The sequence below is a fragment of the Bos javanicus genome, chromosome 6 (genome assembly GCF_032452875.1).
Source record: "Bos javanicus breed banteng chromosome 6, ARS-OSU_banteng_1.0, whole genome shotgun sequence".
Lineage (NCBI taxonomy): Eukaryota > Metazoa > Chordata > Mammalia > Artiodactyla > Bovidae > Bos > Bos javanicus.
The window spans coordinates 40,395,032-40,420,195 of record NC_083873.1 but is presented as its reverse complement, the minus strand read 5'-3'; the positions used below and the strand labels follow the sequence as shown (position 1 = coordinate 40,420,195).

General features: G+C 36.5%; 1 protein-coding gene across 2 annotated transcripts in view; it reads right to left on the bottom strand.

Annotated features, from left to right (window-relative positions):
* SLIT2 (slit guidance ligand 2) overlaps nt 1-25,164 on the bottom strand; it is a 406,260-nt gene that overhangs the window by 63,976 nt on the left and 317,120 nt on the right. For both annotated transcript variants that reach the window (XM_061419763.1, XM_061419764.1), the window contains 8 exons: nt 22,695-22,838; nt 21,037-21,203; nt 20,031-20,163; nt 15,586-15,654; nt 12,437-12,508; nt 11,520-11,591; nt 9,726-9,797; nt 6,436-6,599 (listed from right to left, as the gene is read on the bottom strand). In XM_061419763.1, the coding sequence (XP_061275747.1) occupies nt 6,436-6,599; nt 9,726-9,797; nt 11,520-11,591; nt 12,437-12,508; nt 15,586-15,654; nt 20,031-20,163; nt 21,037-21,203; nt 22,695-22,838 (893 nt within the window). The remainder of the gene's footprint in view (nt 1-6,435; nt 6,600-9,725; nt 9,798-11,519; nt 11,592-12,436; nt 12,509-15,585; nt 15,655-20,030; nt 20,164-21,036; nt 21,204-22,694; nt 22,839-25,164) is intronic.

Sequence of the window (25,164 nt, the reverse complement as noted above, 5' to 3'; positions counted from 1 at the left end):
AACAAGCAGTTCAGTAATAGAGACATCTATGGATCAACTACTGAATACAGCTGTAAGAGAATGTGGAAAATGGGAAGGCATGTTTTGTAATATGTGTTTTAAGTTTCTGCAAGGCAGGAGTTCACTAGGTGAATGGAAATATGAATCGGAAGTTCATAAGAAAAGTCATGGCTAGATACTTGAAGCTATGGGACTGAAATTAATCATCAGAGTTGAGGAGAGAAGTCCACTGTGTCAATAGTAAAGAGTGGGTAAGAAAAAGAAGTCAGCAAAGGAATGACGAGACAACAGGAATGTACAAGCAGCAGCAGTGGCCACCAATGTGCACGATGAAAAGAGGGCAAATAAAGAAGCTAAAAAGAAGCTACTAAAATGGGCAAGAGGGAGCCCATTGGTATCCCTATAGTTTCAAGGAAGGGGTAGTTCAGTTCAGTCACTCAGTCGTGTCCAACTCTTTGAGACATCATGAATTGCAATACGCCAGGCCTCCCTGTCCATCAGCAACTCCCAGAGTTCACTCAAACTCAAGTCCATCGAGTTGGTGATGCCATCCAGCCATCTCATTCTCTGTTGTCCCCTTCTCCTCCTGCCCCCAATCCCTCCCAGCATCAGAGTCTTTTCCAATGAGTCAACTCTTCGCATGAGGTGGCCAAAGTACTGGAGTTTCAGCTTTAGCATCATTCCTTCCAAAGAACACCCAGGACTGATCTCCTTTAGAATGGACTGGTTGGATCTCCTTGCAGTCCAAGGGACTCTCAAGAGTCTTCTCCAACACCACAGTTCAAAAGCATCAATTCTTCGGCGCTCAGCTTTCTTCACAGTCCAACTCTCACATCCATACATGACTACTGGAAAAACCATAGCTTTGACTGGACAGACCTTTGTCGGCAAAGTAATGTCTCTGCTTTTGAATAAGCTATCTAGGTTGGTCACAACTTTCCTTCCAAGAGGTAGAGATGGTCCCTAAATGACAGGGGGTTAAAATCCTACAAATGTGCATTATATAAATGGTTAAACAAAAACACAAAGATGGGTATTACACCTCTGGGATCCCTGGGCTTGGACATTTGCTACAATCACATATGAACTTAGGCCAGAAAATTAAGTTCTTAAATCACACTCAAGTGAAAAAGGGCAATAATTATTTTATGGAGTTACTGTATCAGAGATAATATGGATGTACAACATTTAAGAACAGAATACAAATAATTGGTTCTCATCTCCTATTAAAATAAATGTCTGTTAAAATTTCCCCAGTGTTCGAAGTTTTTAAAAAAAGTATAATAAAAAATAGCCTTTGTTTTTTAAAGACAGTGCTTTTGGCAAATAACGATGTACAAACCTGAATATTTTTTTTTAGCCAGTGAGAAAATCATAGCCCCCTACAGCTATGGTTATTTCAAATTTATAACTATGTGGTGGTGATACTAAATTTGAAGAGAATTTGATACGGTTTTAAATTCTACTTCAAAACTGATCTATTAAAATTTTCATTACTTCTAGTTGGGTTAAATTATTTAATCCCCTTCATACTTTAAATAAGACTAAGGTCAATATTAATTAACAGTTTTGAGACACAAAATAAGACTTTGAGCTTGTTAAGAATATCCCCTCCCACACACCCTCCAACAAAGGATATTGATTCACTGGGGAAAAAAAAAACCTGACGACATTACAATTTTATTACTGAGAGATGTGAAAGTTTTTCCTAGAAATTCTAGAACCTAGAGGATTCTTAACTTGTAAAATTAGCAGAAGACAGCAACCATGTGGTGGTGGAATGTTGGTCATTCTGGGATATGAAACGGTCCCAGGTTTCCTGACCCTTAGCTGATCTTCACAGATAAGTAATGAGATATGTTGAGCATCAGTTCCTCGCCTCTTGATCTGGGTTTCTGGCTACCAGACACCTGCCCATAGGAGCTGCTTCCCCTGATTTATGTTCCATTCTTGTTCTACCTGACACACTATACCAGTCTCCTGTTCCCCTGATGGACCGAGTGGTACTGGTTGTTGCTGTTCAGTTGCCTGGTTGTGTCTGACTCTTTGCGACCCTATGGACTGCAGCACATCAGGCTTGCCTGGCCCTCACCATGTCCCAGAGTTTGTCCGAGTTCATGTTCATTGCACCCGTGATGCCGTCCAGCCATCTCATCCTCTGGCATTCTCTTCTCCTTCTACCCTCAAGCTTTCCCAGCATCAGGGACTTTTCCAGTGAGTTGTTTGTGCTCATCAGATGACCAAAACACTGGAGCTTCAACTTCAGCATCAGTTCTTCCAGTGAATATTCAGGGTTGATTTCTCTTAAGATTGACTTGTTTGATCTCCTTGCTATCCAAGGGACTTTTAGGAGTCTTCTCCAGTACCACAGTTCAAAGGTATCAATTCTTTGGTGTTCTGCCTTCTTTATGGTCCAGCTGTCACAATCGTACATGACCACTGGGAAGACCACAGCCTTGACTATATGGACCTTTGTTGGCAGAGGAATGTCTCTGCTTTTCGACACACTGTGTAGGCTTGTCATAGCTTTCCTGCCATCATAAGAAGCAATCGTCTTCTGATTTCATGGCTGCAGTCATTGTCCACAGTGATTATGGAGCCCAAGAAGAGGAAATCTGTGGTATTGGTTACATTTCCACAACTGTTTGGTTTGGATATACATTATTAACATTGTATATATGTTTCTACCACCAAACTTCCATATTGTTTTGTAATTATCCCTTAAAATGTATCTATTGGTAGAATATAAGCTCCATGAAGGCTAGAGATTTTCTGTCCTATTTATTATTGTACTCTCAATATCTTGGGACCACTCCTGTTGTATAATAGGAACCCACACAGTACTTGTTGAATGAAAGAAGCAGTACACCACTTGTTTACATTAGACTGTTCATTCTGTTTGGTGGCTTCCCAGGTGGCGCTGGTCGTAAAGAATCCGCCTGCACTGCAGGAGACAGAAGAGAAGCAGGTTTGATCCCTGGGTTGGGAACATTCCCTGGAGGAGGAAATGGCAACCCACTCTAGTATTCTTACCTGGAGAATTCCATGGACAGAGCAGCCTGGTGGGCTACAGTCCATGGGGTCGCAAAGAGTTGGACACTACTGAAGTGATTTATCATCACATGGTTCACTCTTAGCACATTTAAGTGTTTAATAAATGTCAAATTAAAAATGAACAATTTAGTTGTCTATATAGCTAAAGCTTCCTGAACCAAGAACAATAAAGGGACTATTAGAAATTAACAGTATTCTACATTCCATGCTGGTGTTTTCAATGAAAACCTGGAAAGGGCAAAATCTCCATTTTCTGCTTGAGCACTCTAATTTCATCTGATATTTAAAAGATGAAAACAGGACACCTAGGTTATAACAACAAATCATGATCATCTGCTTCCCACTCAAGAATGTCCTAATCTGGGTATTAATTAAATATACTCTGATAATATATTTCATGCAATTCATTTATTTCTATTGTGCACTAAAACTATAATATTATACCACAAAGAAAATACTCTGCAAATGTAAGATAAAAATGGTATTGCGAGAATTGATTTCTCACAATAATAATAGTGTTTTCTAGCAGAGAAAACATTTAAATTCTATTTAAATATAGCTATGTAAACATGTTTGCAAATAAAGAATATTCATCTTCCTGCTGAAATTTGAAATTACATATTTACAAACTTTAATATCAGGAATATGTACTTCCATGACTTTCATGAATAAATAAAACATATTAAACTGGCATAACTATGGCAAAAGTTAAAATAAAATATAAAAAACCAAAATTATAAAATATTTAAAGCAGCATTATTTTATTACTTTCAAGCTCATAAAGCATGTAAGCTCAAAAACATAGTACTCAGTAGATTTCCCAGAGTTAATTATTTTAATGAATGGATTAGAATACTGTGCCCCTTACCAATCCAATTAGTAAAGTAAATATTTCTAGCAAAGCATGTGAGACTGGTTCACAATATTTTGACAAATACTGGACAATGTTGGCAAAGAACATTATGAGTTTCAATGTTTGCTATCTTTCTAAAATTATGTTATAGAAGAACCCAGTAAATCTAAAAGCTTGTTAAATGCAGTTACACTATATTTATTGAGTTTTGAATGTTTATGCTTCTTGCATAGACATAATACTTATGCAGTTTAAGGTATACCCTGAAATGTGTGTGATGTGTTACTTTGATAACTCAGTGACTAGTAAACTAAACTGCCACAGTTCCAACATTTTCCTATATCACTGCTGGGCTCCTGCAGTTCCTCCAACCTGTCCTTACACTTGCCTGCTGTTCAAGCAACTGGCCTACACATTCCTGCAAGAAACCTTTCATAGCTACTCCGAAAGGACGTCTTCCTCTGAGCCCCGTAGCAACAGCACTACTGAACATGGTAGCCATTAGCTACATACAACTACATTTAAATTTAAATACAATTAAAAATTCACTTCCTCAGTTGCCTTAGCTACATTTCATCAACCACATGTGGCTAGTGCCTACTATATTTGGATAGCACAGGTACAGAACATTTCTATCACTGAAGAAAGTTCTATCAGGCTCTACTGATTCAGACCAATGTTCCCTTAGTATAGCTTATTTCCATTCATGCTATACTAAGAACAAACAATACTATTAATGGAAAAAAAGTCAAACCAGTTAGGTATAAAGAGACATTTATTTTATGCATGTATGTTCATTTGTGGCTCAGACGGCAAATCGTCTGTTTGCAATGCAGGAGACCCGGGTTTGATCCCTGGTTTGGGAAGATCCCCTGGAGAAAGAAATGGCAGCCCACTCCAGTATTCTTGCCTGGAAAATCCAATGGATGGCAGAGCCTGGTAGGCTACCGTCCATGGGGTCGCAAAGAGTCGGACACGACTGAGTGACTTCACTTTCACTTTCACGTTCATTTGTATTCATCAGATTTCTGGGAACATTTAATAGATTAATACGGACTATGATGCTCTAAGAATGAATGTAAGTATGTAGCTTTTCTCAAATTTACATTATCGTGAAATTATTTTTTCAAGAAATATCTCTATAGAATCCTAAACTTAGAATTATAGATAAACACCAGCATTTTTCAAAGTGGAGTATGAGCATCCCTGGGTACAGAGAAGTGTAAAAATAGTCTGCAGTTGCTCAACTTGCCCATATAGCCCTTCTAGAATTACTCTGCCCAATAATATGCCTACAAGCAAGCTTTATGGCAGTTTCTCATTCCCTATCTCCACTCTGACCTTACAAAAAAATGGTATACTTCTCAGTCCACCAGAAATTTACCATGTGGCACACTGCTCCAAGGGAATGTCAGAGATTATAAAATTATAATTTAAAACACTGGTTATTTGCAAAGGCTCTTACAGTCAATGCACATAATCCCAGAGAGGCATTTCCAAGAAAATTTACAGTTTGAATATAAGTGTTAACATATTGATAAATAACTATGCTGCCCCAACCAATGCTCAATAAGTATTACTGGCAACACTTACTTCTAAGAAAAAATTAGAAACGCATAGATCTTTACTGGTAGCAAATTTTAAAAATGCAAAATATATACATATTTTTTGTAGCAAAGAATGATACAATTCTGAGGTATTTGAAATATAAATTCAAGGAGAAAAATAAAGTTCAAGAAAAAAGAACAATGCCAAATATTGAGGATCTTCTTTTTATTTCTTTCAAAATTAGCTGTGATATTGAGATTTACTTGATTAGAAAAAGTGGAAAGATACACAAAACAACTTTAACACTGGTTATCTTTTGGCATTGTCCTTAATTGTTACATTTAGTTCTTCAGTCTCTTATTGTTCACATTTTCCTTTTGTTTAGGTTTTGTATATTGGACATAGATTAGTTTTGTAATAAGAGAAGAAAATATGTTACTAAGACACTGTATAGAACTCACAAGTACATAAAACAAAGGAAAAATAAAAGGATCCAAACAAGTGAGAACAGCACCATCAACATAGGAAGAGTGCAGCACAAGAGGTGAGGCAGAAGGTCTGGCCTGAACATGGGGAAGGGCTCGTGCCTCCTTACCTGGCATCAGGAAGCCACAGGGCCCTGGAAGCCCTAGGAGCAGGGCACACGTTTAGACAAAGCAAAAGCAAAATATTTTACTTGTTAGAGGCCATGAGAGGAATTTCCAGAAATTGTGTACTCTTCATTTCTCCTTATATTTTAAAGAAAACGTAGTCATTTCCAATGCTTTGTTTCTGCAATTTATTTGAAAAGCCTAGTTCTTTACTAGGGCTCCTCATGTAACTGCTCTGTCTTCTCCAAACACAGGAGGAAACAGTAATTATTTATTGGAGTTTTTTAGCTGTCCCTCTGAAACCTAGCAGCCCATGGTTTTCTGTTTCTTTTTTAAAATTAATACGTCAAGTTTTATTTACAGAAGAAGGACAATGGTTAAAAACCATACCTTGACATGTAAATTTTTTGGAGGGAGTTGTGAGAAGTAGTTTATCTGCCATTTCTCCAGGACCAGCACAGCGAGCAATTCCCGGCTCTTTGTATTCCGACTTTACCCAGTCGGATAACCACTGCATGTTACAATCACAGTAAAGAGGGTTGGCTCCAATTGCTCTGGAAAACATCACCACAAAAGCACACAAAGGTACACGCACACACACACAAATATGGAAGTATTGTTATTTCCTAAGGGAATGTAACTCGGTGATGCTTACTACAAGTCCCTATAGATTTGCTGATAAAAATGAAAATTGGAGGCATTAGGGATTAGGGATTCCCCATTTTTCTCACTTATGTGCAGTGTGATTTAGTGAGTTGTCACCCGTGTTAACACTTAGCCGGCTTTATAAGGTCTCCTGGATTTGCAGACAGCTTTATACTGGGTACAAGCGTGCCCTAAGTGTAGATAACACTTTCTTCATTCACCAATGATTTACTTAGAATCCAATCACTATGCCAGGTTCTGAGGACTCCGCTATGAGTAATACATTATTTTTAACCTCCAAAACTCCTTCTGCAAAGGAGAGTAACATAAACTCATACCTACAAATAATTTTCACTATAAGTGGTATAGTAGAAGAATTTATAACTCAACAAAGGGTAACTTTTCTGGGAGCCTGGTGGTTTAGGAAGTCTGATCTTTTAGATATTTGGATTTAAGCAGATGGAGAAGGTTGGAAAGGATGGTTTAGAGTCAAAGACCAGTACAAGACAAGACAATAAGGATGGATGTAAAATAATAAAGGTGCATAAAGCTAGCTCCCCAAAGCTGATTTTGAACTCCCTCTGTCTCTTTAAAGTTTTTCATATTAGAAAATGAAAAACTGGTGCCTATTTATATAAGCAGCTATAGTGATAGGAAAAATAATCAAGATAATAGCATTTATTGCATCATTATGATATACTAGAACTGTGCTAAGCCATTTCTATTACTTATCTCATTTTATTCTAAATAGAAGAGGTATGAGATCAATACTGTTAATAACCAGTTTACAGACTGAAAAACTGAGGCCAGAGACATTAACCAATGGGTTCACAAGCTTCCCAAGCCTGGGTACAAACAGTATATGCATGAAGAAGCATTTAAAAACTGATTGATTCTGATTTATAATTAACTTCAAGTTAGTAATATTTCTAGGTATATGGTTTATGCAAAATTATTCTTATATGACGAGACTTTCAATTATGCTTACAAAACCACAATACTTTATATTGTAGCTGTTTTAATGCCCAACTTTGGCCAAGAATTGGAATGAAGTAAATGTTATGCTTACATGTATTTCAGATTCAAACCTTTCTTCTAAATTAAAAATGAGGAAAATGATGTTCTTGAGCTATTGGATCTCATCTCTACTGACATTTCCTAACTCCTTACTGTGCCAACAGACACAGTAAGAAAAGTGAATGGAGCAGAGCTCTCTATGACCCAGGGAGTAAAAGACAATTGTATAAAATGAAATACATGACAAAATAAGACACATGACAAATCGCTCTCACTGCTGGAGAGAAATGTCACATAGCTCAAGCAGCACCTTCCCAGGCAGACTTTTCTAGTTCAGCACCCTAATACTAGCAGAATGGCCATTTCTTTAGTCAGCACTCAGCCACAGCACCATAGTCCTGCACCCCTGAGCCAGGGATCTCATTCACATGGACTCTCAGGCAAGTGGCTTCCGTGGAATTTGTAGAGGAGTGGCCCTGACGTCCACTTTGAGGTAGGTGCTAGGCTGACACGTGAAAAAAATGGAGGTCTTGCCTCCAGGGACCTGGTAGTTTAATGTAAGGGATATTGAAAGTGAGCACCAGTCAGATGGACAAAAACCTCCATTGATAACAGAGCCTCTGTAAGGGAAATGCAGGTGTAGCACGGTTGACTACTGGCTCCTATTCTCTGCCCATTCCCTTCTCTCAATTATCTGAACTTCTTATCTTCTTGGAGTTTGGTAGGTTTTGGAGAGGAGGACAAACAGAAGAAAAAATATAGCAACTTCTTCTGGAGAACCAGGAACCAACTGACAATGATGTTTAAACTGTCACCAGGTGACACCAAACTGAGCCTGACAAAGCTCTGGGTTCCAGGGCTGGTCTCTGAACTTCCTTACAGGTTTGCTACAGTCTTAACAGTACAACTAACAGTAATGAAATAGAGGAATTTGATTCAAGTGAGATTTTTATGGATCTCATTAATAAACTGCTTTATTGTACTCCCAAGGAATATGGAGGTATAAACAACCTGTCATAAGAAAGAATGCAAAGGAAAAACATTTCACCCAGTGTGAGGATTTGGCCGTTTCCTTCTATCACATAGTAATATCTAAACATTCTCTCATTTATTTGTACATGGTACCATAGTCAATGCTAGGCTTCCCCAGTGGCTCAGTGGTAAAGAATCCACCTGCAGTGCAGGAGACGCAGGCAGGAGAGATGAGGTTCATTCCCTGAGTACAGAGGACCCCCTGGAGAAATGAAATGGCAACCCATTTCAGTAGTCTTGCCTGGGAAATCTCAATCCAAAGGGTTGCAAAAGAGTCAGACACAACTGAGCAATTAAACAACAATGATAGTCAATGCTGAGTAATATTTGCTCAATAAATGAATCCAGTTTGAGCAAATCAGGGTGGGCTTCTTGGAGAAGGTGACAATTGGGATGTGACTTGGATAAACAAGGTTTGGGCAGACTGAATTGAAGGCGATATAATATTCAGAATCAGAGAATATTAAGAGAAAAGGAATAGACTAGGATGCTGGGGGAGTTCCCTGGTGGCTCAGATGGTAAAGAATCTGCCTGCAATATGGGAGGCCTGGGTTGGATCCCAGTGCTGGGAAAATGCCCTGGAGAAGGGAACGGCTACCCACTCCAATATTCTTGCCTGGAGAATTCCATGGACAGAGGACCCTGGCAGGCCCTCTCCATGGGGTCACAAAGAGTCGGAAACAACTGAGAGACTTTCATTCATTCATTTACTCATTCAGGAAGCTGGGGAGCCACATTTGTAATAGGAGATATTTTTATAAGCAAAGAGAACTCAACTAACAAGGAGTTAGGAGCAGAAGGATAAATTAAGGCTATCTTGTAAAGAGCACTGAATTTAGATTTAAAATCTTTAGATCTTCTTTAAAGATGGAACCAATCACATTTTATGATATGACAATAAAAAAATGGCAGGGGACCATTTGTTCCAAACTCACTTGCCAGGGAGAGTTTGACCCTAAACCAATATTCATGAAATAGATACTCACAGGTGTGATAATGCAGCAAGATCATTGAAAGCACCTTCAGGCACAACAGAAATGTCGTTTCCATGTAAAGAACTAAAAACAAGGAAAAGAAAAATTAAATTTCCTATTATTTCAGGGAGTTCAGAAAAATCCCCAATATATGAGTTTTCAGTAACAGTTATTTAAAATCAGTGTAGAAAATGGTATATTAAACAGATAGTCTTCACATAACTGGATATCTATTTGGGGAAGCAAAAAGTTAGCTCCTACTTCATATCATATGCATAATAAATTTTATATAGAAGAGTTAAATGCAAAAATAAAACTGAAAATGTACTAAAGTAAAATATAGATGAATTCCTTTTTATAAAAATGGGATATGTAAGGCTTTTTAAAGTTCTATGTTATAAAACTCAGAAATCATAATGAAAAAGAGTGATATATTTTTGACGATGTAAAATATAACCATAATATAAAACAACAAGTCCCACTGCATAGCACAGGGAACTATTTTCAATCTTGTAATAAACTATAATGGAAAAGAATCTGACAAATAATATATACATACATGTATATATATGTTTGTGTGTGTGTGTACCAAATCACCTTGCAGCAATAAGAAACCAATACAACACATCAACTATATTTCAATTAAAAAAAGATTACATATAGAAAACAGAATGGGAAGTATCTGCAACATACATAAGCTATAAATATGTTAATTCCTTTGTAAAAAAGACCTGTAAACTTAGAGTCAAGTGCATAAAGGCAGGTATGTTAATAAGGAAAAGACAAAGTAACCATAGGAAATGAGAATTAATATGATCAAGCTAATAGAATAAGAAATGCAAACACTCAATAAACAAAATATACTCAAATGCTCTAGTAACTGGAATTGCAAATTGAAAGAGGAATGGAAAATAATGTTCCATCTGTCATATGACAAAAATGAAGGGATTTATAATATTTAATATTTTCAAGAGTGCTTTGAAATGGATAGTATATTAAAATAATACATTTTAAAATTGTTTGGTGGACAACAAGATGACTACTTTTGGTATTCTTCTAATATGCTTGACAGTAAGATGGATGTGTAGGATGTTCATTCCAGCACTGTATAAAATAATGAAAATTTGGAATCAACCCAATGACAGTAAAGATGAGGATACTTAAATAAGCTATGGTTCGTCCATTCTATGAGTCTGTAGCAGTTAAAGAGCTGAGGAGTATTATGTTTGATGGAATGGCAAATCTAAAATCTAAAGCATATTGCTAAATAAAGTCAATGACAGACTTAAAAAAATTCTGTTTATCATTTTTAAATTATATTGCTGTGGGCATAAATATATCAACATATTAAAAAAACATAAAAAATAACCAGAAGATAACATTAAACTGTTTAACTGTCAATTCTGGGGAGAGAATTGGGATACAAGACCATATTTTACTTCATGTACTGTAAGATAAATTTTGTATAATAAAAATATTTTGTGTTGTATTATGTAACTTTTAAAGAAATTAAAAATTTCTATTTTTTTTCAAAATTAGATCCATATAAAATTGTATCTTAAACTCATATATTATCAAATAAATGACCAAAGCAACAACATATTACAAAATAAAAAATTATGTTGTCCAAGTAAAATCTGTTGAGAAATGATACAGTAAGATATAATTTTCCATTTCCAAATCTGTAGTAAATTCTAATGCATATAATCAAAAAATCCCCAAAATAAAGCAGTTAAATTACTAAAAAGCAACGTAAAACCCAGATTCTCAAGAAATAAAGTATTTTGTTAAACATAAGATGCTTACAGTAACCGAAGAGACTTCAGTCCATCGAAGGTTCGAGGAGGAATACATCTCAAACGGTTGTAACTAAGAATTCTGAAAGCACACACAAGCCGATTTGTTTTACTCAGATATCCCCAAATGGCCAAATATCATTTTTAAAACAAAGCAACTGAAAAGGGTTATTTGAGCATCTTAAAAAAACTGAGGGAATTTAGAAAGATGATAACAATAACCCTGTGTACGAGACAGCAAAAGTGACGCTGATGTATGGAACAGTCTTATGGACTCTGTGGGAGAGGGAGAGGGTGGGAAGATTTGGGAGAATGGCATTGAAACATGTAAAATATCATGTATGAAACGAGATGCCAGTCCAGGTTCAATGCACGATACTGGATGCTTGGGGCTGGTGCACTGGGAGGACCTGGAGGGATGGTATGGGGAGGGAGGAGGGAGGAGGGTTCAGGAGGGGGAGCACATGTATACCTGTGATGGATTCATTTTGATGTTTGGCAAAACTAATACAATTATGTAAAGTTTAAAAATAAAATAAAATTAAAAAAAAAAACTGAGGGCACTGAGGCATCGTATTTTGTTAATCTTTGTGCTGTTCACTACTACAACACAGTTAATTCTAAAATACAGCCTAGAAGGCTTCCTACGGCTGTCTTTCATTATTGTCTCAACCGTGTTCTCCGTAAGGTGACTTCCTCCAGAAGTCTATCTTAAGGATTTCTCCCAACCCTGCCACAAATGTAAGTTATTCTTTGTTTCTCTCATAGAACCTGACACTTTTTATAGGATCTATATTTGTTTATCGAGGTTTTATTTGTCTGTTTCTCCCAACAGTATTAACATTCCTTGAGGGCAGAGACTGTTTTGTACATCAGGAATGTCCAGTGAATTAAGGAATTAACTTAGCATCACACTTTCATACTCACAAAGTGAGGAGCTGGGTCATGTTGCTGAAGCTCTGATTAGAGAGGGTGCTTATTCTGTTGTTACTTAAGTCTCTAAAAAAGAAAAAGAAAAAAAACAGGTCTACTGTTACACAGACATTGACATATTAGTGATTCTTAGAAAGAGAAGGTTCTTCCTGTTCACAGTTGTAGCAGCATTGGTTAGGACTTAGCTTTTGTCTGGAAATAACAGAACATTGGGTAATCCTCTGAGGTACATAATTATTCATCATTATTCATGCCCAAGCCTGCTGAAATTAGAAACGACCATATGCCTTGCTCCGGCCAGTGAAGTGTGGCCACCAGAGCTGGTTGAACTTCAGAACAAAAGCTTCAGAGTAAGCTCACTTTTCCCTTAACCCTCTGCTCCTTCCTCTGCAAGGCTCCTGACATTCCACAGAGAAGCCCTCCCATTACTGGGTCCCAGGGCAATCACGTGGAAGCCATTCACAACAGACACATTTGACAGCTGAGAAATAAACCTTTGTTCTCAAAAGTTCCATCGGTTATACTTTATCTTCACTGTCACATACAAATAGTCAAATAGGATAACTGAAAGAATCCCTCATCTAATTACATTGACAAAGCCATCATCAAAAACAACACCATAATTAAAAACTGCCTTTGGCAAAGTCACTGGCACATGGTTGGTTCCTAGTAAATGTCTGTTTAATAAATGATGAGTAAATGAGAGACATGTGAATTTTCTACCCATGCCAAATGGGTATTTCCAAGCGTAATTTGTATCACGGGTTGTAAATAATATGCAGTGAACCTGATCTTATTTTTATTTTATATAATGTATACTGCTTGTGCCAAGTTGCCTCAGTTGTGTCTGACTCTTTGTGACCCCATGGACTGCAGCCCACCAGGCTCCTCTGTCCATGGAATTCTCCAGGCAAGAATACTGGAGTGGGTTGCCATGCCCTCCTCCAGGGGATCTTCCTGACCCAGGGATTGAATCGCATCATTTATATCTCCTGCATTGGCAGATAGGTTCTTTACCACTAGCACCATCTGAGAAGCCCATATAATGTATACATGATATACATAATATTAATAATGACATATTATAAGCATAATAATATATAATGCAGTGTAATATATAACATATATAATGATGTTTTCCATTCTGCTTTAGAAAAAATGGGTGAATATATACATACATACACTCACATACATAAAACAGTGTGATACACGTTAGAGAATATTCAGTGATTTTTATCTAAAACAAAATGCCAAATATATGGCTAAAGGAAGATTGATGAATAAATGGAAGATTTGGATTGTAATTTATGTTCATTTATGTATGTGTGTGTATTTATGTTTAGTATATTTTTCAGAAGAAAATTTATGAATAAGTACAAGACTTAGAAAAGATGCTTCAGATTATCCACATTAAAATGTCAAAGTATCAGTAAATGGACCAATGAAACTGTGAAATGGTGGGAATGTTACAGAAGCTTTATAATCCATCTTAGTTGCTGAAGTACTATGGCTAAATTTAAAAAAAAAATACATTTACACTAGCAGTAGTTACTGGCCTGAAAGTCAAAGTTGCTCAGTCGTGTCTGATTCTTTGCGACCCCATGGACTTTAATCCATGGAATTCTCCAGGCCAGAATTCTGGAGTGGGTAGCCTTTCCCTTCTCCAGGAGATCTTCCCAATCCAGAGATCGAACCCAGGTCTCCTGCATTGTGGGCGGGTTCTTTACCAACTGAGCTATCAGGGAAGCCCAGTTACCTGCCTAGAGTTGTATAGTGAGTCATTGGTAAAACCATTTCTGGATCTATAAATTCTCATTTTTCATTTCCAAACTGGTTTTAAATAATCACATGCTGTCTCACAAATGACCCAATTCTGCTGAACTGACCCTTTGGAAATTGCAGCAATTTAATGGTTTATTTAACAGAACAAATGTGTGTAATCAGTTCTTGCTGCTATTAAATAAATAACTAGAGGGAGAACAAGACATCTTGTAGGGTATTCTTTTTTCTTAATTTAACCATTTGTGAGTTAACAGTCCTATATACTTCAAACAAAGTGTTTGATTTTCGCATACTTTTAAGGAAAACTGAAAAGGATCAACAACATTTTAACTAGCTTTCATGTGCTCAGGGTAAAGTTTACAGTGAGAAACATAATTATGTAGGTAGCTACCTAGGTTTCTAGTATTCACTAATTAGGAATAAATCCCTCTTTTCTAGGAATACTAGAAATCTAAGACAGTTATAATTACTCTAAAATCAAACAGATTTAAAAATAAAATATTTCCCTTTATATCCAACATTGTTGCTGATTTTTTTTTGTTTTGCTACAAGTTTTATCAATTACTAACAATGCTACTCTAAGTGTGACATTATATACAGAAGATTATATATTTTAAGAAATATTGTGCACATAACTAGATTGAAAAAAAATGCTTGTATGTTTAAGTATACTCTTGTATTTACAATTAAAAACTGTAAGAAATTGTTTACATACATTAATGAAAGAGAGATGATACTTTAGGATGACATCAAACCAAACTAAAAACAATTCAATGTTTGATGTTTATACTCAGAATGTCAGCATCTTTGTCAACTGTACTTCAGTACTATGTAAGTAAACATGGATTTTAGAAAATAAATTTAAATACTGGAAACCCATACCTTAATTCATAATGTATTATATGAGAATCAACCCTTTTAAAATTAAAAAAAAGCCTTTAAAAATCAAGTTTTTAAACTAGATTTATAATATAGTATCAGTCTGCTCCATTTTGTTTAAAGTTGAGAATATAAACATTGTTTTCCATTTTTCTTTCCTTGGATTGTCGTTAAATAGCTCACATTCATCTTCAATAGAAGTATTCAACTTTCTGCAAGTCTATAATTCTCTGATACTTAGACTTAATCATATTTGTACTTTACACAGAAGAAGACCTTCTTCTAAGATGCACCATTGCCCGACTGATAATCAATGAAGATGTAGCTAGTGATCCAGAACCACAATGAGCAAGACAAAAAGCATCTAACTGAAAACAATTTATAGAATCTGAAAGGTTCACTAAATCTTCTGCCCCTACTATCCACATTTACATGAAAGCAAATAAGATGTCAAAAACAGAAAAATACCATACATTACTCACATAAGTGTTAAATGTTTGTAGTTAGAGAGTTCCTTAGGAACCAGGGTAAACTGGTTCCCATCCAGATACCTAAAAACAAAGAAAATATTATTTTTTTTTAAAGTAACAGTAGTGAATCAGAAAATAGTTGAGCAATATTTCACTTTTAGTTGAAGCAAGGAGACATTTAACAATTTTGGCTTTACAAGGTCATGTTCCCAGATAGGATTGCTATTTAACAGAAGTAGAGAAAAAACACAAACACAGTTGTCAAATCCAGTAGAATTCTTCTGTGGATTACTTACGCTAAATTATAAAACCAAGGAGAGACTGGTGAGTCCAGTCCTTTGTGGTTTATCTAAGAAGGCAAGGTATGTATCCAACCACTTGTGTGTCAGCAAGAGTTTAATCGGCCTTCATTGTACTTGTGTCTACGTGGGACCAATACCATGAAATGCACTCACTACTGGCAGAAACTTGTTACTACTGACAAGACCAATCTTCACCGCCTTATTGTGTCAATATGCTTAGTAAATAACAATGGGTGATTGAACAGATATATTTGGGAATTTTAATGTAATTAGATTTCAGTTTAAAAAGATCTTAAAAATAGTTTTTACCCTTGTATGTTTGCTTGGTGATATTAATTTTAGGAGGTTTCATAGAAAATTATGACATCTAATGCACAAAAACAGTACATTTATGTAAAAGTAATGATAAAATAAAACATGTTAGTAAAATTTCTCTTTCTGATTAGAGTCAACAGAATGATGAGAAAATAAGGGCTAATAGACAAAACACAGAAATAAATCCTTAAAGGCATATTCATGATATCACAAAAATAAAAATAATTCCATCTCCTCCCAAGGCTGTTCTTCCCCAGAATGTAGAGGGTGATGAGTAGAAACATTTTTCAGCAACTTCACCCTCTGGTTATAGATGTGTCCATGAACAACCCTGCCGCAGCAGGCATGTAGCCCTACTGCACCAGCGCTGTGGCCTATCTCCAGATCTGAGATTGACATTCATATTTTTGCTGGATACACAAGTAGCTGAGCAATTTTCTAAGATGACAAGCTATTTCACATATTTCAACATGATAAAAGTTATATAAAAGGCACAAGTTATCAAAATATGTAATAAAGCTGTGATGAAGAGTCAGGGTTTTTTTAGGACTTCCTATGCCTATTCAAATTTTCTGACTCTGTCTTATTTCAACTTCTCTCCTCTTTCATTTCTCTAGCTAAGAATTTATTGGTACCACTAGAGGGAAGCATAATCCCATATACTTCAGGACTTTCCCTTTATTCCAGAAAGCATCCTAACACGAAGCTAAAAATTTTCAGAAAGTGCACTATGGTTGCTTATATGTGAAACAATCTAAGACAGAAACTACATGGAAATGATTAAAAACAATGGATACCATTTGTTCAGAATTGTTAACTGCTACATGCTTATTTTTGCCAAATTCTTTAATAATTTAATATAATATGCCCATGGAAATTTTCTAATACATATAGCATATATGTTACTGGAAAGAGGGATCCTGTTGAGGTGGTATGGTTCTAAGAATAAACTCTTGGGGCAGTAAAGCAAAAATGCACAGAAGGTGAGTTAATATCTTCCTCATCTCTAGAATATATTTTCTTTTAAAAAATTACTTTTTAATAATTTATACAGGAATAGATTGAAGATTCAACTATCTGACAGAAGAAACACATAGATGGCATAGACAAATCAAGCAGGTTCTCAGATATAGATTAATAAAGAAATTAAAAGACAAACTACCACACAATTGCACTCATCTCACACTCTAGTAAAGTAATGCTCAAAATTCTCCATGCCAAGCTTTAATACTACATGAACTACGAACTTCTAGATGTTCAACATGGATTTAGAAAAAGGCAGAGGAACCAGATATCAAATTGCCAACATCAGTTGAATCATCGAAAAAGCAAGAGAGTTCCAGGAAAACATCTACTTCTGCTTTATTGACTATGCCAAAGCCTTTGACTGTGTGGATCACAACAAACTGTGGAAAATTCTGAAAGAGATAGGAATACCAGACCACCTGACCTGCCTCCTGAGAAATCTGTATGCAGGTCAGGAAGCAACAGTTAGAACTGGACATGAAGCAACAGACTGGTTCCAAATCGGGAAAGGAATACATCAAGGCTGTATATTGTCATCCTGCTTATTTAACTTCTATGCAGAGTATATCATGAGAAACACTAGGCTGGATGAAGCACAAGCTGGAATCAAGACTGCCAGGAGAAATATCAATAACCTTGTATATGCAGATGACACCACCCTTATGGCAGAAAGTGAAGAAGAACTAAACAGTCTCTTGATGAAAATGAAAGAGGAGAGTGAAAAAGTTGGCTTAAAACTCAACATTCAGAAAACTAAGATCATGGCATCCAGTCCCATCACTTTATGGCAAATAGATGGGGAAACAATGGAAACAGTGAGAGACTTTATTTTTTTAGACTCCAAATCACTGCAGATGGTGACTGCAGCCATGAAATAAAAAGACACTTACTCCTTGGAAGAAAAGCTATGAGCAACCTAGACAGCATATTAAAAAGCAGAGACATTACTTTGCCAACAAAGACCCATCTAGTCAAGGCTATGGTTTTTCCAGTGGTCATGTATGGATGTGAGAGTTGGACTATAAAGAAAGCTGAGTGCAGAAGAATTGGTGATTTTGAACTGTGGTGTTGAAGACTCTTGAGAGTCCCTTGGACTGAGAGGAGATCCAACCCGTCCATCCAAAAGGAAATCAGTCCTGAATATTCACTGGAAGGACTGATGCTGAAGCTGAAACTCCAATACTTTGGCCACCTGATGCAAAGAACTGATTCATTTGAAAAGACCCTGATGCTGGGAAAGATGGAAGGCAAAAGGAGAAGGTGACGACAGAGGATGAGATGTCTGGATGGCATCACCAACTCAATTGACATGAGTTTGAGTAAACTCTGGGAGTTGTATGTGTGTATATGGACAGGGAGGCCTGGAGTGCTGCAGTCCATGGGGTTGCAAAAAGTCAGACACGATTGAGTGACCGAACTGAACTGAAAATTATTTGATGGGAATCTGGTAAAAGGACAAAGGCATGGGTCAGTTAAAATGGTAGAAAAGGGATTCAGCATCAAAGATGATCTAAATGTTATGCTGAGTATTATGGTCTTGGCTGGGTTATTTTTAGAATCAATATTTTACCTATAGAATACAAGCATCTAACTTCTCAACCCTGGATGGCTGGTAATCTTTTGAAATAAATAGATATCAAAATAACAATTAACATTTTAATTACACACACACATAAAGCAGGGCTCATAGTTAACTAACAACTGGGATTGGTACTGAGAGAGGGAAAATGAACACTTAACAACAGCTCACTCTTAGAGGGATGATCACACACTTTTTCTGTAAGTGTCAATTAAAGACCAAATTACAATTTGTAAAACTGCACATGATTTGAAAACAAGTTCTTTGATAACTGAAGTGACATCTTCTTGAATCTCATTACTTACATTCCAGGTTGCCAAAAGTTTATCAAAGTTACTGGTTTGTTGTACATGAATTACAAGTACACATCTGCATGAATTCCATTTTTGATACATAGTTTAACACAGTTGAAAAATAAACAGAGGCAAAAGACTCAATCACACATCAAGCATTTGCCCCGGATCTTTGGTATAGAGATACTGGAATCGGACAGAGCCTGCGTGCAGCATTGTTCAAACAGCTGATGCTTTGATTTATTCCATTCCACATATAAAGCAGGAGGCAGCTAAGGAAGTGTGTGTGGTGCTTAGTATCCTGATATATGTATACTGGCCATGTAAACTGTGGTTATATTTCAGTTTTGCAAATGTTAGGGATCACTGGCCCCACACCTTTCCTAAAGGACTCTGATTCAAATCCAAAGGGCACTACCTCTTTTTAAGTGTGAAGATTATGTCAGCTTCTTCTACACCCTACATATTTATGTATCCTCTGTGGTGAGATATTCTCTAAGGAGACACAGGGTAAAGAATAATTAACCATATGAAATATTCCAGTCACTGTAGATAAACTAAATATGTGGAATTTCTCAAGGTGCATTTGATAGAATGTTGGTCTTGCAAGATAGTCCATGAGAAAAGGGCTGTGGAGACAACCAAGTGTGGGAGGCCCATTAGGGTTTACATCCTCTGGGAGCTCACAGTGCACCATTGCATATTAAAGGCACTGGGTAATCCTACAGTGAAAACCAAAGAGAAACACACAACCAGCCTTTCCCAAGGGGACCTGAACAAGCTTTTATATTATTTGCTTAGGGTGTTACATGATACTAATGAATGGCCCACGGAATGAATGTACTTTGCAAATAAGACTCAAAAGATTTTTGTTTGGTCTCCATTTCCCTTGGTGTGTGAAACAGTACTCATTCAGGAAAGGGAAAGACAAGCTCTACTCACAATTCAGTGACATCTCTTGGAATTCCTTTGGGCAAGACCTTCAATGCTTTGTTGCTACATCGAACCACTGTGTCCAAGCAGGTACACTCGGCAGGACAGCGAGAGAGTGGGGAACAGCTATTGTCATCATTTCCTAAATTGCCAAAAGATACACAGGAAAACCAGAGTTGTGGCTCTGAAGATGCCAGAAGGGATTTTATGCCTTCAGTTTAACAAACACAAGAGACTTCAGCCATACAACGACTTATGCTTAGGGCATTAAGGATTTACAAGTTGACACTGTATGTTCTGTCTAGGACAGAGTTCCAGAAAACAATTCACAGTTAGTATTATCAATATGATTATAATGTTACGTTCTTTGTTCAGTTGTTTATACTTTTTAGAATATATAAATGTAAACTGAATTATGGAAAAATTGTAAGCAGAAATGAAGAGACAAAAAGGGACAGATTTTTTTTTAAAAGCTTAGCAAAAAATGTATGGGTCCCTCATTTGAAAATATAGAGCTCAAATGAACTCCACTTTTTGGCAAAAATAATAGCACCTACATTCTACCTATATTACAGGCCTGTTATGAGAATCAAATGCAATGATATATAGAGAGTACTAAAATGAAAACTATTTTTTTTGTTACATTTACTAGCATTTCTATTTTATAAGTCAATTGCCTTTATCACTTAAAAATGGTAATTACTAAAACAGATGCTTAGCATAATAAAGAAAAGCAAAAATGAAGCTATATAAATAGTATCAACCACAGGTTAAAAACTGGAAAATCTTTAAAAATGTTCAGAAACACATATCAAGTAGAGTTAGATGTGAATTTACAGTTGGAGCAAATAAGTGCCTGTTGCTAAAACAAAAGAAAACCACAAAACAAAGTAAAAAAATGCATAATAACTACAGCTATCCATTACCTGAACTATGAATGCTGCATATGCCCTATAGCATTGGAACAGTCACCAGAGAGTGTCTGGTGATCAAAGCCCTGGCTGTTCCTTCTTACCATCATCACAAGTGAAGTCTTGAATGGCCACATCCTGGATGGGGATTTCTTTGAGGAAATAGGGTTTCTGACATCGAGGATTTCCTGTTACAATTCTTTTCTTCCTAAGCCATTCTCCCAACCAAGCCAGGTAGCAGTTACAGTTGAAAGGATTGGCCAAGAGGTTTCTAAGCACCACAGGCAAACAATGCAGAGTTAAATTTAGGCGTCTGCTTTTGTGCTTCTCAAAATCCCATGCTACCATTTTCCCACAACATACTCCACCCCCAATTCATGCTCAATCACATACAACATACAGGATGCATTCACTGGCTAAAAAGATTTATGTCTGGAACTTAAACAATAAAAACAATATTTTCATATGAGAATTATTCAAATAATTTCACATGAAAATAAAGTGAAGGTGGCAATTCAGAGTTTATGCAGGGTATCCTGATGGATATCTCATTTAGAGATAATTTAAACTTGTCAGATCTGACTTGCTGTCAAACTTCTCTACACTGATAAAGCAGTAATTTAATATAAAGATGAAGGCTGATTACCTTATATTATTGAGTTTAACCTGACAACAGCTATTTCATTAATTTGTCATTTCAAGATTTCCATCTCTTATTTGCTCCAGGGAATAGGTTTCCCATCTAAACTGACAGCTGAGTTGATTAAATGCCAGTTATAAAAATGAATTTATTTCTACAAATCTCAATACTTTTAGCATTTCACCACTTCAGCACTAACCTATTGACAATCCCATTATTTATAAACACGGCATCTTTAATATGCACAAATTAGTCACTCGATGGAAAATGTCAGATTTTATGTGGAAAGGGGATTAAATACTTTACTGATGGATGGATGTTTCCTTCAAATTATTTCTTCTGGGATTTCAGCTATGTTAAACATGATTTTTTTCCTTCTAACTACCTTTTCAGTTAAATTAGTATATTTAGGTGCCACTCTTACCAGAAAGCCATATCAGATGTAAGATTTATCATTCCAAATACTGCTTTTCTTAGATACTTACATACAAGGGGCTTAAAATACCCTTGTTTGTTTTGGAGAGTTTGTTTTTTGACACTTTCTGAGTTCTGCCTGTAGACCTACAAATATTCTTTATTCTTTGTCTACATAAAATGTGCTCTTGGATAGGCTCACCCTATTTCTTTAATATCTTCTTAATATCATAGTAAATGCCCTATGGTGAGCTTTTATTGTCGGTCTGGTCATCATAATATATCTCCTGTCACTGTGAATGATCCTTTGAGTACAGTTTGTTGGCAATAACCCTATCAACTCTGTTTTATGATACTCATACGGCAAAGACACCAATGTGAGAACACTGGGAAAAAAATACATTTCTCTCATTTGCAACTCAATCAAATTATAAGATTACCATTTACAAATTAAGCCACATCACACTGTTATAAATAATTCACTGAAAAATACAATAATTTTTGTTAAATTTTAACATAAGCTAGTAGGCAATATTGTTAGAAGAATTAAAATAAGTTTAACATGATAAATTTGTCCTTAAAAATACCTGTCTTTAATCCTATGTTTATGAAACACTTAGTAATGCATTAAAATGGTATCAATAAAAGTAATAAATATCATACACTGGCTTAATTAATACATCAAGGAAGACTATTTTTCATACTTACAGAGTAGATAAAGAATGGAGAGTATCAAAAGCTCCTGGTGCAATGGTAGTAATCTGATTATCATATAAAGAAAGCAAACGCACAGAGCTGAGTCCTATGAAACTGTCATTCCCTACACAGCTTATGCGATTACTTCTCAACATCCTGAGGGGGAAAAATACAACATCGTTAAGGAGATAACGTATCAATCAATTTTGCCTATCTGAAGACCACAATAACCCCTCCTTGCAAATGCATATTCACTCCTGCTTTCTGAATGTTTTCCTGTCATAAGGAACTACTGATATGTTACAGTCATTTCCCTGTATCTCTGATAGATTGATTCCAGGACCCCCTGCATATACCAAATTCGTGGCCCTCCATATCTGCGGGTTCTGCATTCACTGTGTATGCCTGAATCTGTGGATGCAGAATCCACAGATGTAGAGAGCCAGTTATACTAAGAAACCTGTGCAAGAACAAAATGCTTAGAGTTGTCAGTGATAACACTCGGTTACAAAAACTCAAGAGTCTCAAGTATGGGCTTACAACCCCATGTAATGAGGGCAGAATGTTTTCCTCTGATGGTACAATTATGGTGGCATGATTACATAATATCCTAATTCACCCACACCTCTCTAAGCCCTGGAAGCCCTGTGATTTGTGTATTCTCCGTAACATTACACTTGCTGCTGAACAGAAAGGAGGCAGAAAAGAATCAATAGCCAGAGCAGATACAGGACTAAGGGCATCTCAGGGACTTACAGCCAAGTCAATGTCAACAGTGGCTGGGGGAGCCAAATTTGACTGAGCTTCCATAAAGCCTGTACAAATTATTCTATTTGTTTTGAGTTTTAAAATTTAAAAGGAGACAATAGTTAAGAGATCCCAGTTGTTCACAAGGAAGCTTAAACAGGTTTCTTTTGAAAGAAATTCTAACCATTTTTTCTTTAGTCATTGACATTAGTAGGATTAAAACTTTTGTCATTTCCTCATCACTGCTGAAGTTCTGGTTGGTTCTCAATTCTTTTTGCAAACTGTTTCTTTGAAGGGCTTAGAAGGGAATGAAAAGCTTCTTTAAAATCCATTGTAAAAATGAATAGTTGCCATAAACTTCATACAGAATTGCTAAAAAGTTAATATTTTCCTTAATTTTTCTAGATGTGGGTTGACCACCCTGTTAGAAGACAGCAAAAATAGCAACAAAACTTTCCTTTAAAATTCTACATTGTCCTCTAATAAATTAGAAGTACCGGCTTTTGCATTCTGCTAAGTTACAGATAACAAGAAAGGATAATGCCCTCCTTATCAAGGCATTGTTTTGTGTTTGGAAACAAATGCACAACCGAAAAGTATGACTATCAGCACTATCCTTTGTCATAAATAAATAAGAACATTTGGTCTTAATCTTATTGGAGTCACAGACTTCTGGGAAAAGTTGAAAAAAGCTTTATTTTCTGTTGCTGGAAAAATCTGTAAGCACACATATGTACTACATTTTGCCTGCAATGGCGGGGGCTTCAAAGACCCACTGAAATATGTGCATGTACGACTAAGAGGTTTACTAGTCCTAAAGGGCTGAGAAGACCACAGGCAGTGAAGGGGGAGGGGTCTTGTTGAAATCTTCATAGCTCCAAGCTGAAAGATACCACTTAAAGCAATAACTGTGTCCCGGTAAACCCACTGAAGGCCTTTCAATACCTTTAGCTTGTTTCTAAATGATTTGTTTTGCAGCTTGAGGTACAGTGGGATTAAGTAGAGAGTTAGTGGGTGTCTACCTCAGATGCCTAAACACAGGAGGCACAAACCATTGCTAGATATATAACGAAGGTGAAAACTGAATTTAGAGAACTTGTCTCATAGAGAGTCCTGTGACTGGAGCTAGTCAGAAAAAAATACTTTGATAAACTCTTTAGGGTGCTCTTATGGGATCGCACAGAGTCAGACATGACTGAAGCGACATAGCAGCAGCAGCATGGGCTGAATTGTATTCCCCTAAAACTCATATAACATGGAACAACAGACTGCTTCCAAATAGGAAAAGGAGTACGTCAAGGCTGTATACTGTCACCCTGCTTATTTAACTTATATGCAGAGTACATTATGAGAAACGTGGGGCTGAAGAAGCACAAGCTGGAATCAAGATTGCCGGGAGAAATATCAATAACCTTAGATATGCAGATGACATCACCCTTATGGCAGAAAGTGAAGAGGAACTAAAAAGCCTCTTGATGAAAGTGAAAGAGGAGAGTGAAAAAGTTGGCTTAAAGCTCAACATTCAGAAAATGATGATCATGGCATCTGGTCCCATCACTTCATGGGAAATAGATGGGGAAACAGTGTCAGACTTTATTTTTTGGGGCTCCAAAATCATTGCAGATGGTGATAGCAGCCATGAAATTAAAAGATGCTTACTCCTTGGAAGGAAAGTTATGACCAACCTAGATAGCATATTCAAAAGCAGAGACATTACTTTGCCAACAAAGGTCCA